General features: G+C 41.4%; 1 protein-coding gene across 1 annotated transcript; it reads right to left on the reverse strand.

Annotated features, from left to right (window-relative positions):
- Positions 1–1,757: 1,757 nt before the first annotated feature.
- Positions 1,758–14,419, reverse strand: FBXO28 (F-box protein 28). Its single transcript, XM_084202024.1, has 5 exons — positions 14,199–14,419; positions 8,273–8,382; positions 7,167–7,305; positions 4,601–4,796; positions 1,758–2,739 (listed from the first exon to the last, which is right to left on the reverse strand). Exons 1-5 carry the CDS (start codon positions 14,409–14,411, stop codon positions 2,345–2,347), a joined length of 1,053 nt encoding a protein of 350 aa, XP_084058150.1. The 5' UTR covers positions 14,412–14,419; the 3' UTR covers positions 1,758–2,344.
- Positions 14,420–15,062: the final 643 nt, after the last annotated feature.

The following is a 15,062-nucleotide window of genomic DNA, read 5'->3' on the forward strand; positions in this document are numbered from 1 at the left end:
GCACACGGAGGAGCAGGATGCACCTGCAATCCTGGAGCACATGATACTTCCTTGAGCTGAAGGGTCCAAGCTGGCACAGTTCCCAGAGAACACTTCCCATAACAATTGGCTGTTGTTGTTCAGCTCAGTTTAGGAACAGCCAGAGATTCCCCAACACATCCAGAAATGCTACTCTGGAGTAACCTGAAACGATTTGTACACTAGGATAATGGGGAGGAGGAAATTGTCTGCATATTCTAGAAATTAATAAAGAAACTGAAGTGAAAAATATTCAAAATGTACGAATATGCCCTTTCAGTAAATGAAATTAACAAGTTTATACTTGTTTGGAAGCATTTAACCACAAGTAGCTGGTAATTAGTCCATTACAGGATTTTTTTATCACAGATAACCATTCAATGCATTTGTATCACACAGTAATTCTAGCTACCATGCTGACCCTTTGACTCAAAATTGCTTTTTAGAAGTTAAGGTATATGCCAGTATTTTTAAGCTGAATAGCAAGTATCTATCTCCAAGATAGAGTTACCTATAAAAAACATTCTGAGCTGTATAAACCAGTAAAAGCAAATGCTCCTTCAACAGTTTAAGTCTGCTATCAGACAGCCTTTTATAATTTCCTTGATTATTGAGAAAAATGCCTTTTTTTTTTGAAAGGACTCAAACTACTCAAGAAGTTTATCTGAAAGAAAAATGTCTGTCAAATATTAGGCATTTGTAATGTTACTTCTGGTATGAGCTACTATGTTTTAGAAGTAAATTTTGTAGCTGAAGTTTCAGGAAAAATGTCAGTTTGCCACGATTATATAATATCTGACCAGACAACTCCTGATTTGTTTGGTACTTTAAACACAGCCACTAGGTTATGCTGACAGCCATACAAAATGAACTTGCACTTTAACCCATAGCAGTAATATCAAGATTGTGAACAGCTACAAAATGCAGCATTTGCATTTTCAGTGCCATACCAAGTTGAATTCAGAACCACCTTGAGACAAAGCAGCAGCTGGTTAAAAAAGGAAAACATAAGTCAAATTATAAAGCTACATCGTTTAGTACATTAAAACAAAACCAAGGACAATGGTATTTGTATAAGATTCCAAAAATATACAGATGGCAGGGGGGGGGAATAATCACTGTACACAACTCTGAGGTGGTTAAAGTGACCAGAGAGACTGAACAGTGCAAGACATGCTTTTCCAGTTACAAGCTCAAAACAGAAGTGCAAAAGAAATTAAAGCTCTGTCTGAAGTGATTTACCTTTTAGGATAAGGAAAGCTTAGAATATTGTCATCAGTGTTACAGAGAAATTTCCACCCCAACCCCAACACAGACACACAAAATAGTTTTACCATAATACAGCATTTCACTCCAATGATGTCCCCAGAGCTTGCTGACTCCAGGGACAGCTGGCAGGTGTTCGGTGTTGGCCCATGACCCAGGTGATGCACAGGCAGCCTCTCCACTCTCCAGCTTTGGCTAACAATAGATCCCTGCCCTCCAGGCAGGGCGAGGGGCGGCCACACAGCCCGGGCTGGGCTCCCCAGCCCGCCTCGCTGCAAGGAAGCTGCTGTGCTGAAAGCAGAGACTGACATGGCTGAGGAACAAAGGAATTGCTTGACAGGTCTCTGTGCTCTCTTCCAGAGTTTGGAACAGTTTCAGGCAAGTGCTTTTGGCAGGCTGACTAAGCTGTACATGCATCTATCCATGCAAATGTAGAATATGGCTCCCAAGACCTAGAACCAGGGTGTGTGCATGTGAAGACTGAATAGAAGGCCCTTCCGTGGAAGTTTACAAAAATATATAGCCAATACTGTAGCTTAAGAAGTCAGTTTTACTCGTTACAGAGAACCCCAAAAAGTATTAACTACTTTTCAGACATTCCAGACAAGGTCACTTGTAACAAAAAAGGTCAAGTTCTCAAAAACAAGGTTTTAAAAGCGGATCTTTCCTTCAAGTGAACAGGACATCTGTTTTTACTCTTAACCATTTAGTCAGTTAAGACAATTTATTTAAGATTTCATGTGAACATATGCATAAACACAAATAAGTTTACTTTAAAACACATCTGCACGGAAAAAAAGGTTAACCCTTCAAAACATAACAGAGCAGGTCTGGTTAGTATGTAGCTATTGCAAATCTTAAAGATTCTGTGCATTAGGCCCACCCATATAGAAAGCAGGGGAAAAGTCAATGAAAGAAAATCACTGTTCAAGTCTAAGTGGTGTTTTGAAGAGCCAGCAGCCTAAGTGACACCATGAAGCTGGTCACAGTATCCAAACAAGCAGGCCTGCTCGGGCTACTAGAGCAGTGTATCCTCCTGAAGGCTCCATTTCCTCCCCAGTTATTTTCTGTTCCGAAGGCGTTTAGATTTCCTAGGACAGTCTGTGGAATCCACTGCCTTCCTCCTTTTCCTGGGAGATTGTTCATTTGAGCCGGAACCCGAGGAATTCCCTACTGTGCTCTCCATCACCTCCCGCAGCTTGCGCTCCAGCTCGGCCAAGCGGGCGTTCTGTTCCCCAATGATTTGGGTCTGCTCAAGCAGTTTCTGGTCTTGATCCTGGAGCTGCTTCTGCTGCTCCTGCACTTTGACGCGCAGCTCCGAGATCTCCCGCTTCAGCGCCGTCAGGCCCGTGCCGTTGGCTTTCACCTGCTGCTGCAGCTTGGTGACTTCCTGCCTGGAAGGGCTCTGCTTGGAGAACAGCTGCATTGTTGTCAGTGCTGCAGAAGGCCCTGGAACTTCAGAGAGAACTGTGATTAACTTACAGGTACAAACGGTGTCCCAGGGTTTGTATTTTGCTTATTCCTACTCCCCACACGTGAATCTGAATACCCACTGCAAGTTATGTGAACAGGCAAACAGATTTACAGTCACTTAAGTGTCTTAAACAAGAACATGTGGTAATCTCAGAGCACAACCGGTTTAATTTAAAATACTTACAGCTTTTCAGTAGTCAGGAAAAAAGTTCATAATTCATTTCCTGTATATAAGCCCCCCTCCTTTTGCTGCATCAAAAACTGTGTACAACTATTGTGTTGTCATCTAGACTTAGTGTCACAGATGTTAAGACAAAATCCCACAAAAAAATTACTTAATATGGAATAGTTAAGACTGAATAAATATCTTCCATTAGACCAGCAAAATTCTGCTGTCTTAGCTGCAGCTAAGTTCTAAAGTTCTAAAAAATTGTAGTTTGGAACTTAACAAGGTATTTCGGTATAACTTACATTTTAGAAGAAAGGAATTTACTTTCCATGCTTCTTTAGACTCACTCCTCCTAAGCACTAAAACCATACTGGAATCTGAGCTTGGAACTGTTGATTCTAATAAAGTTCCTGCAAATCAAGGAGACTAACAGCTACTGTATAATTTCTTTCACTTTTTCTGCCATAAAAGGTATCTATCACTTTTTCTGTCATTATACTCTTCTAGCAACACTGTGCAATTAAGGTGCAACTTTAAATGCTCTACAGACAGAAGAGTCTGGAACAGTCCTCCTCCTTTTTCCTCCTTTTTTTCCATTAGGATGGCAGCACAGCCACCATTATGGGACATTAAGGGGTTGCTATTGGAGAGGTTATGCCTTTCCCTGAACAAGAGAGGCAATTTATGTGCTACAAAGCCTTGGCCTTGAAAAGTTAATTGATATCAACTGGGGGTTTGGGCAATACTTCCTCAGCTGAGAGGCTCAGTATATACTAACACATATAATTAAAAAAAGATTTAAACCCATATATAATTTTTAAAAAGGTATATAATTGTAAAAACTGAAGTATAACTAGCAGGATATACTAAAGGTGGCATACACACTTACAGCTAAAAGGATGGACTAGACATACAAGAAACAAAAGTATCTGCATTAAGGCCTATTGTTTTTACTTAAGATGTGCTTTTCCCCCCCAATTTTTACTAAGTTATCCTTCTAGAGATTACATTTCACAGTTCCTAAAACGTGAACATATGCTGTATTGGGAAAATTCTACAATTTTACCAATCTTTTGCCTTTTACCATTAGGATAACTTCAGCCAAGAGGCAACTACCTTAAAGTTTGGCTCACAAAAGTTCTGGAAAGTCTGACAAGAGTATTCAAAGGACCAGTTTAATGGCTTATTTATAGACTGTTATTTTAATTGCCTTTCCACAATTACCTGTAACTATTTTGCTTGTTAGTGCATAAAATAGTACCCCCAGTGAAGTATAAAAAGCCCATTTCAGCCCTCTATGTACTACTACAGCTTAGGCAAATTCATTTGCAGCTTGTCCTAAAAATAAAAAGCATCAAATTTTCATCTCATGTGCCAAATTTCAACCAAATGCAGCGATAAAGTCTCATTCATTGGTGGCACAAAAGCATTTGTTTAATGAATACACACTATGCATCATTCTAACATACATTCAAGTGACTGTTCTTTTAGTAGTACAAAGGCTCCTTAACTTTCAAAGCAAATGAATTTCAGTTAGCATTCTTAAGAAACAAGTATCATCAATATTTATGTAATAAAGCTCCCATTTAAGGGAGGGAGCTTAGAAAACATACAGTGCTCTGATTGTTTTAAAGAACAACTAAATAAAACTTAACTATACGTTGGAATTAATACCTGGGGCAGTTCCTATTAGACGTCCCGATACATCTGACCCAGGCATCTTTCTTTTCAGTATTGGAACAATCTTCTCATCAAAATATTCCATAGCCATGGAGGAAATGTCCCTTAGTTCTTGAAGAACTTCATGAGCTCTCTGAGGAGCTCTTGTAGAGTTTACATATCTTAGCACTCGATAAATTTCATCTATTACCTAAAACATTTAAGAAGAATTAGGATTGTCTGATAAAGGCAAGATTATTTCACTTTGTTCTAGGAATTCTGGCATTTTTAGGGCTTTTTAACAACGTAACAGTTGCACACCACTGTGTGTTTTAGTTCCAGATCAGCTTTTTGAAGTGTTGCTCATGATGTATCAGAGAAGCTATTCATTTAATCTATCACAACAGCTCTCTTCAAAGTCATGAAATAATGCTCATTACATGAAATCTGAAGTACAGCCATAGTTGGCTTGCAAGTTACATAATCTATACTCAGCAGAGCATGATCATTTCCTTCAGGAGAACCTGAAGCAAGAAGCCCTAAAACAGAGCAGTCGCTACTCCTGCAGTCATGAAACAGAATTGAAGAATTAGCATTATGTCAGCCTGAAGAGCTGTAAATATTTACTTGAGTCCACTTCTATACACACAAAATATTGCAAATTCAGATTAAGTCCAAAATATATTAATTTACAAAACATAAATTCACTATTGACAGAGAACAAAACTCTCTCGACAGGTTTGGAAAACAAAGCCCTTTAGTTAGGAGAGATACAGAGAGATGGAGAGAGTCTTACTAATTTATGAATTAAAATCTGAAGCAGGTCAAGATAGGAGTGCTGGTCTCTTAGCCAAAGCTATATAGGTATTTTGCACAGGATTAAGAATGTTTGAAGAACACACATTATAAGGATCATGTAATACAGTTGTACCTTCTCTTCTGATAAAGGAAGCTTAGCTAAAAAGTCCCAAAAGCTAGACAAGATCGAAGTTTCTCATCAAGCAACAAACAACAATGACTGCTCTAATTTCACCCACTTTATATCCTGTTAGCAACAACATCCTCAATATAAAACCTTGCAGCAGTGCTCTGCTATCACACAGAATGCTGAACCTCAAACCAGGATTTGCATATTCTAACACAAATTCACTTCCCGGCAGTTCTATGGTGAAATTTCCTGAGCGAAGCAAAGCAGGTGGGAAGGAAACCACAGACACTAAGTGAACACAAGACACAAGTGAACACTAAGCCTTGAATCTGACTGACCAAAATATTAATTAATGGGTGCACTGGTAACTGTGCTGAGAGTGCAGCAGTGCTAGCAAACTCACACACTAAGTAAATAATTTAAAAAAAACACCAACAACTTTTTAGCAGTTGTATCAAAATAAAATCAAGGTGCTTACAAGTTGCTACCCAAAGGAAAAGCAAGCTCACCTGCCCAACTCCTGTGCACCCCTGGGCTAGCATGAGTACTGCCCTTCCCTCTACTCTTCAGCATAGTAAAGCAACATTTTTTTAAAGTATCCCATTTACCATGTAAGTATCAGGGACTTAAGTTCATTTGACTTCATTATAATAATTTTTTAAAAAAACATGGTATATAAGTATAATGCAAAGACATACAAGGATATAATTTTAAATGAATTAAATATCAATTCATCAAGAGAAACAGAAATAGTTACTTCTTCAAGATAAGAATACATTCCATGCCCACAGTTTATGCTACCACTGTATGCATAAATGTCTGCATGCTTCCCCAGAATCCAAGAGATAACTTTTCCATTCATCTCACTGCAATTCAGTTCTCTGCCCACAAAAAAGTAACATCAACATATCCAAACCTTACATGGGAAGATCAATGAATAGAGCATTAGGATAATGTTCACTGATCTCATTTAATCCCTGAGCTGTACCAGTCTTCCTCTGAGTAGGATTTTGTGAATTCCCCTGTGCACTGGTGATTTCACAGCTTATAAAACATGAGTATCTCCAATGCACATCTTGCCTGCATAATTTATATTTAATGCTGGGCTGCTATTCTAAAACACCAGAACTGTTCAGTAATGTTCCCATTTAACACACTTTACATTTAAAACTAATTCCACCTACTGTACAAAAATGTACCATCCACTGTAATACTGAACAGTGTTTTGACATACTAAATACCTTAATTCAATTAACCTGAAGTACTCAAACCCTTAAGAAAGTGCCTAAAATCATGACTGACTGAGTACCTAGTGTTATGTGTAATCTAAATTACTACATCTTCAGATGGCCTGATCACATGTTTTTTTCTAAAAGGTTGTAGAAGATGAGTATCCCACAAGTCAAACATCAGAATCAAGAGAGAATCTAAGGGGAAATAGAAATCTAATTTAAAATAATTAATATTTAAATACAGCCTGGTTTATTAATTTCAGACTGCCTGGTAAACAGAGCATTGGCTTGTAGGTTTATTTGCAAGTGTATATATATATACATACACAGTATCAATTTTCCCCAGCTGTGCCAGGTTAAGTTACACAATCCTATTTTTTAAACACAGATACATATTCACATAATATAGTCTGCATTTTACCTTTCCAGGTATGAAGCAACAGAGATTGGAATCCACATACTTCATGAAAGTCATATTTAGGAGAGAGAGTCTCGTTTCCACAGCAGCGAGGATGTCTGCATGGCGAGCTAATGAATGGTTTCTCCTTTCTGACTCCCGTCTGGAAAACAGACCACAAGGTGACACTCATTTAACAAGGAGTCAAAAAATCCAACTGTAACATTTGTCAAGTTAATTTCACCCTTAAAACCCTGTAACCACTAACATTTGTCTTCACAGAAAATAGATACTGACTGCGACCCAGCTAGTAACACCACACTACACTTTCTTAGACAAAATTTGTTCTTTAAGTAATTGCTATACCTTATGTGCTCCATAAATTTTGTATGTAATTGAGGACTATTTAAGAACAAGGCTGCAATACTGACTAGCAGCAGACACTGAGAGGGAATGTATCCCACTCACTCATATGGTCAGTACTTCGATGCAATTGAAATAATAAATGCAATATATTAGTAGTGAAGTTTACATAGTGAAGAACTACTATGAAGTTTATGTTTCAGCTAGAAACCCCTTTGATAAAGGATCTCTATGCTAAATAGAATTTAGTTTCTTTACTCTGGCTGGGAAATCTGATAGGATACAGCAGCAGCTGCTCTTATTCAGTGGAAAGAGGAAGAAAGACATGGCTTTAATGAGAAACCAGTTCCCAGTAATCCTCACATAGTCAAATCCCTCTTCCTTGCTCCCATTTAATTCTTGCCAGTGAAAAACCTTGCCCATCTTTTAAAGCAGAATATTTGATAAATCATCAGTGAAGGCAGTTTTTCTTGAAAAGGAATGGCATTTATTCCTTCTCAGGAATCCCCATTTGATTTGCCAGAAGAGTTGAGTAATACAGAACCCAGACTTCTGTTTGAAATACCAGACACACTTCTCACAACACTATTCTGTTAATTAAATCTTAAGTTCAAGGTGCTTTTAGAAAAAAAAATTAAATAAAGGCAAATGTGACTCAAATTTTCAAGATATATAGGCGAATTAGCCAGAAAGAAATTCCTTTTCAATAATCTGCTTAAATGAATCTAACACAATTAAATTTAATTCCAGTGTTAACAGGTACATACCTTGGAAGTTGAGCTTTAACTTGCTTTTGACACAAGTTGTGGTATCTTTCCACTTTCAGAAATCCCTGATTTAACATTCTCTGGCAAACCAAGTCCATTCGCTTACAAACCTGTATTTAAGTAAAAAGAAATCTTAAGGCTCAATTAAGGCCACAACTCACTTTTACTATTATCTTATCCCTACTTGCCAGCAAAAGATTCTCTTACTGTTTTCTGCTCCATTTCAACAAGCAAACCTGCAGTTGAGATTAAGGCATTCCCATTTCCACCAAAGATCACAATGCTCCAAAAAGGAGCAGCTATGTTTCACACAGTTCAAAATAAATCTGTTGATTTTGCCTAACAAGAGACAGTAGGTTGAATGCCACCTATTAGCAGCAAATACAGTTTCCTCTGACTTTAATGGAAGTTGCAAATGCCCACACCTGGCTTTCAGCATGGTCTCCACAGTGATTCTGGTAGATTAAATTAATATTTTGTAGTCTCAAAAATAGAAACCTTTAAAGACAAGAAATCACAGAGGTTTTCTTCCAGTGTTTAAGGCTTATGTTTTTTAACTCAACCACAATTAAATTTAAAAACACATGGAAAACATTGCACACGGAACAAGATTCTCCTTTTTGCATAAGAAAGTATTTTCTCCTCTGTTTAAAGGATTCCTTTATTTGCTGTTGGACACCAGTAGTCTTAGGGTTTTTTGGCCCCACAGATTTAGGAAGAAGGGACATGAAGACCTGCAGAAGATATAATAAACTGCTAAATTTAAACCTTCACAAAGTTACCAGTTACAGGACAAAGCCAACTCATACAAAAGTTTAAAGCAATTGCTATTCAATTCTGAAGATACAAGAGCTTAGTAACCCAACTGTTCTCTGAAATAGTTTTGGTTTTGTTGGGATTTTTTAGGTACTGAAGTCCACAGCTCTCACTGTGACTCCACTTGCCAATAAATACCTTTTTTTTTTTTTTTAAATAAATGCTCCTTTCCTCCATACACTCATCATTTCATAACTTCCAAGTCTATATAAGTTTATACCTTGAGGAAGAAGATTCTCACCTCTCCCAGAAAAACCTGCAATTACTTTGTGTAATGCCTTCTGTATAAAAAGAAAGAAGTTCTGCTTTGTGTCCCAAGTTCTGTGAGAACTGACCACTTTCAGACAGGTCTGTATGGACAGCCCATTAAGCAGTGACTGTGGATCTGTCTGTGCTCCTCGCTATTACATCCTTCTGCTTAACAAAGAAGGATCAGACAGGCAAACGGCAGAGGGAGAGTCTCAGACTGCCCCACACTCAGTGATCCAGTTAAATCATCTCCTGTGTATAAGGAAAAATGCTGGCCCTTCCTACAGGAAGGAGGAAATCGTTCTTTCTTTCCTGAGCTCGTAGCAGATTTAAATAGTTTTTGAGTCAAGGCTTTGCAGCTTTCTCGCAGCTCCAACGGCACCAAATCCTTGAAGCAGGAACCGGGACCTGCACAGGGCTGCGTCAGCTCTGCAGTCACCGGGCACCAGAGGAAAACATCTCCAGCCGCGCTCAGCTCCGCGCTCCGAGGCGGCAGAGAGGGCTTTAACCTCGCGCACAGTGACATCTGCCGGCAGAGAGGCCCCTCCAGGGAGCTGCAGCCCACCACACGAACCGCACTGGGGTTTTGAACCTTCCTCCTCTGCTTGCCCTACACAGCAGGAAGGATTATTTGCTCCAATTTCTCGACATTACCCATAGTTAGCCAATAATCAGTCCAGATCCCAAACTTCGGGACCACCAGAAATCAAAAGTGTTTGTTTGCAACTTATGTTACCAATCATCTGGTAATTCTCAGCTAGTTCACCACCTAAACCATGGAGCACCTGGATATATAGGAACAATATACCTCTTCTAGACTGCACAGTCACCTGCAAAGTAGCTTCATTACACTTTTAGGTGTCCATAGCGATCCAAGACAGTTTGATATTATGTATTCGACAGATCATAAACTGAATTTCCTTATCCTTGTATTTGCAATTTTGGTGAATATATTATTTTAGTCACAGAGCTGAAAGAGGCTGTGTTTCAAGTCAACCAGACCCATGTCAAGTCCAACCAGACCCTGTGTTCAATTCTCAGGGTAAGAAAGGTATTCCAAATCTATCTAAAAAGCAGAAGGAGAGGTTGCTTTTCATGTGCTGACTTTTATGTGAGAGCAGCTTCCTCTGATCCTACAAACTAATTTTCCACTTCATTTGTAAAGAAACTGACACAATCTACTAACTTCCTTAAAAAGCGTGTTTTATTTCTTCCAAGCTTCACTACCAGATAACCAACTCCAAAACAAACATAAAATATCCTGGAGTATTTAGATTCAATATATGTTATTATTCTTAGACAGTACACTGACATCATGTTCCCTAAAGTGCCTTTTTTAGGGTAAAGTAAGTGGCAAAATGCTTAAAACTTCATCAAGAAACCTTAAAATAGAAATGCCTGTAAATATAGACTGACTGAAACTGGGAATATTAAAGCCATGCTGTCCAAAGGCAAACAGTCCTTACTTGTGCTGTGCAGGAAATAAGCACGAGTTTGCTGCAGAATCTCAGTAATTCTGATGTGTGTCAGAATCCAAGATAACCTTCTCAGAGTGTTCATGGAAGGAGGTTGTGGACTGTGTGATTTTAATCATGCTTGTTGTAGTAATAGCCTGAATGGAAGTGCCTTTCCAAGCTCAGACATGTGACTGAAAAAGAAACTGGAATCTAAGGATTTCATTATTATCCCACTGAGGTAAAAAATTTCAAAGCTTCTGCAAGTCACTAAAAATATCCCTGTAAAAGGAGCCTTCAAAAGCTGGAAGATAGTGAGCTTGCCTGTCAGCATGCACAGTAGGCTTGGCCAAAGCATTAGAGCTTCAGACATTGGCATCCTTGGGGTTTTCTGTGTTTCTCTCATGAAGATCATCAGAGGAAGGAGATGAAGTAAATACTCAAAAGGGCTGAAAGCAAAATGCTGCTGCTTTTCCTCTCATTCACTATGTCTGAACAAAAGTTTGAGGGCTCAAGATTTCCCTCGTTTCAGACATGACTGCTCTCTGAATACCTATTGTTTAGTCTCTGCTCCTTGGATCTACTTCACTGCTTAACCTGTAGGTGCTTCATTTCTGCTTTCACACAGTGACCCCAAGAATAGCAGAAAGCATTATGCTCAGGAAAGCAAGTGCTTTTTGCACAATGAGGGGCCCACGGCCTTGCCTTGCCTGATGACAATCATCACAAGCAGGAAATGTTCTTTACCTCATCCTTTGGGGACAGAAAAAGAGTTCTGGATCTTATGCCTGAGATTATGCTCCTCATTATGCTCTACAGAAACAATGCACATTCCTATCTCCATTTCAATCTAAAAACATTCTGGTGCTCTATGTCCTCCCACCCAGCCAACTCCTCAGTCTGTTGTTTTGTATACACTGTAGATCCAAACCCAGTTCAATCCAGAGTTTTTGGTGGTTTTTTTTTTATGGATCACAGAGCTAAGGAATCCAAAATAAAAAACACATTAAGACATCCATTCCTTCCATGCTGAAATCCAGAAAATGCATCAAAATTATTGGCTTAGGGAATCCACATATTTTTGTCTAAACATGTATGATCAAACTTTGTTTAGGTCAATTGATGTCCTGGATTTTCCTGCCTTCCTCAAGATGCTTTATCCCATGGAATCCCACATTCTAAGGGGTAATGAGGCTGCTTTTGGGCATGTTTCTAATATGCATGAGACCTGAGCAATTTCATATGGGTCATTCAATTAATGTACTCTTGCAATGTATCTTTAGCACAATACTACTTATTATAAGATACACTCATTCATCTTTGATAAGCAGCTCAAGTCAATCCTCACAGAAAACAAAAATTTACTGTTTGTGCAAGGCAGCTCTTAAAACAGGAACAAGCAAGTCTTTCCAAAGGCTACTTACCACCTTGAAAAATCCCAAAGTAATGAAATTTCATTCTGAATTTATGCCTGGGCACTACTGTTTCTAAAGGCTACCTTAATTCTGTGACAAAAGCACCTGGAGCTATGAAGAACATTCAGTGTCTGCCTCTCAGTGAACTGCCAAAAGAACACCTTCAGCTCTGAACAGCCACCTGAAAGACCCAGCTGATCAAGCTTATGAGCTCAAACCAGAAAGGCTTTGATTCTTTACATTACTGCTGGTTAACAAAAGGCTACTTTCTTCTCAGAAGAATGCTCATAATGCCTTCTGATGTGCTTAAGGGAACAGTTAGGAATTTGATGGAGATTAATTTTCTTGGCTGTCACTGACTCAAAAACTCAAAGCAGGGAAAGACCAACTGAATAGCTTCCTTCACTTTACGCCCAGTATTGTTCTACATGTGTTTCAAAGTTGATATTTATTAAGTCTGGTTTTGCATATTTCTGAAAGTTCTGAAAGGGGCAGTCCTCTTCTAGAAAAAGGAACTTGGAGGTGCTATACAAGAGAGCACAAAAGTGCCACATTTTACTTCCTAAGTGCCAGTGAGAGCTAAACAGGTGGTTTAGTCCTGACATCCTCACCTTTCCTACTCTCACCTTCACTGCCAACAGAGCATCACAAACACTTAGAGCTGGAGAAAGAAAAAGCCTTCTGAGGACTTGTAAGAGCTCCCACAGGCACTACCATTCATAAGATGCAAGGGGAAAGCTGCAGCCACGGGCTGTGCCTGGCATTGCAATTCTGAGCCTGAAACGTGGCATATCCAAACACCATGTGATTTACTTCCCTTCCCCCTGGTCAAACTGCAAGTACACCTAGTACACCTGTGATCTCAGGATGTCCTGTGCAGGGCCAGGAGCTGGATTTTTGGGATCCTCATGGCTCACTTCTAACTCAGGCTGTGTTTCTCAAGTACCACATCTTTTTTACAGGTCCACTACCTACTCTCACAGAAGAGGCTGAAATCTTCAGGGGACTGACAGCAGACTCTAGAAATATTTAGGAACAGGTGTGCTTGGAGCAGTATAAATGAGAACAGATTTTCTGCTTGGAGAGCTTTCGGTTTATAGTTACAGTCAGGATGCAACACTTCAGGTTGCTGATCCAGGACACAGGCAGTCCAATTTCCTGAAGAAATACACTTGTAATATTATCCAGTTTAGACTAATCGAGTTCTTAAAATAGGAAGGGTACAGTGCATGCAGGTTTACTGAGAGTTACATAAGCTGTGCATTAACTCCCTCACTATTATTCCATTTACAACCTCGTAAGAGGTTCAGTAAGACAGCAGCTTATCATAATATAACATGGTTTACATCAGGCTCCTTATGCAGGCAGTTAAATATTGCTATACATTGATCTCCTCGCTGAGAGCTGTGGGTTTTTTTGGCATTATCAAGTTCAGAGGTGCAGATACTATATGTTACTAATTACACATCCACTAATACTGGAAGAAGCAGGCAGTATTTTTTTAACATCTTTTGTGACCCACATTTCTAGAAAGGGGAGGATTCTTGGAGCAGCAGGCTCACCACCTCCTACACTTGTAGGCTTAAGCCCTATAAGCAAAAATAAACACACATATGAGACACAATAGACTACCCACCCCAACCAGACACTGGGAGAAACGAGCCGCCAGCAGCCCGGTGCTTTCTCACAGAGCGTGAAAGGAATGAAAGAAGTAAGAGACGGCATAAAGAGCTTTAGGAATGCGCGCATGGAAGCGCACACGGAGAGCGGAGAAGGGATAAAGCCCCATCCCACCCCACCCCACCCCACCTCATCCAGCCCCTTCCCCGGCGAGAGCAGCAGCCGGGCGGGGGGCGCCGGGGCCGCTGCCACCGCCGCCCCTGCCCCGGGCCAGGCGGGCTGGGCCAGGCGGGCTGAGCCCGGCGGGCTGAGCTTGGCCCCGACCGCAGCCCCGGGGCCCCCGCCCCGCCGCCTCCCCTCCGCGGCCCCTACCAAGCGCAGCTGGCTCGTCTCATCGTAGGACAGGAAGCTGAGGATGCTCTCGATAGCCACGATGGGCAGCCCCATGAGCGTGTTGCTCTGAGGTGGCGGCTCCATGGGCGCCAGCGGCTCTGCGGCCTCCGGCAGCGGGGCAGGGGAGAGCCGCGCCGAGCCCGGGGCGCCGCCTTCGCCCTCCGACACGAGCCGCTCCTCCGGCGCCGCCATCTTGCAGCCCGTCCTTCCTCCGCGGGGGGACGACACCGCCTCTCTGTGACGCCTCTTCCGCAGCCGTCACGGCGGGCCCGCCCCGGCATTCCCGCTGGGAGTGAAGGAAACGGAACCCCCAACGCTGCCGTGGTGCCCGAGGGCTTGGGTCGCTACCCCTGCCCGGGGAGCCGTTCGCGGGCGGGCGGGCGCCAGAGGCATGGTGCCCGACTCTCGTCGATGGTGCCCGGAGACAGGGCGAGGAGCAAGGGCTGTAGACTAAAACACGAGAAATTTGCCCACCCGAGGGAGAATTTTTTAAGCTGAGAGTGGCAGAGCACTGGAACTGCTGCCCAGGGAGGCCGTGGAGTCTCCCTCCCTGGAGACATACCGGCCCCACCTGGACACGTTCCTGTGCCACTGCTGCAGGTGACCTTGCCTTGGCGGGCGGTTGGACTGGTGATCTCCAAGGGTCCCTTCCAACCCTAATGATTCTGTGACTCCCATGCAGTGTTCCCGCTCTCTCCGCGAGTGAGGAATTTCCCTAATACACAAGCTGAACTTCCCCCGAGGTGGCTTTAGAGCATCCCTTCGTGTTCTACGGGTGGAGGCCGGAGGGAAGGGATGAGCGCCTCCCTCTCCATGCCCTTCTGAGGAAATTCCGTGGGAAGA

This window comes from Fringilla coelebs (genome assembly GCF_963513975.1).
Source record: "Fringilla coelebs genome assembly, chromosome: 3".
Lineage (NCBI taxonomy): Eukaryota > Metazoa > Chordata > Aves > Passeriformes > Fringillidae > Fringilla > Fringilla coelebs.

Coding starts and splice junctions, on each gene's coding strand:
- FBXO28 (XM_084202024.1), bottom strand. CDS start 14,411: ATGGCGGCGCCGGAGGAGCGGCTCGTGTCGGAGGGCGAAGGCGGCGCC. Junction 8,383..14,198: donor AGACGAGCCAGCTGCGCTTG/GTAGGGGCCGCG, acceptor ACTTAAATACAG/GTTTGTAAGCGAATGGACTT. Junction 4,797..7,166: donor GTTGCTTCATACCTGGAAAG/GTAAAATGCAGA, acceptor TAAATGTTTTAG/GTAATAGATGAAATTTATCG.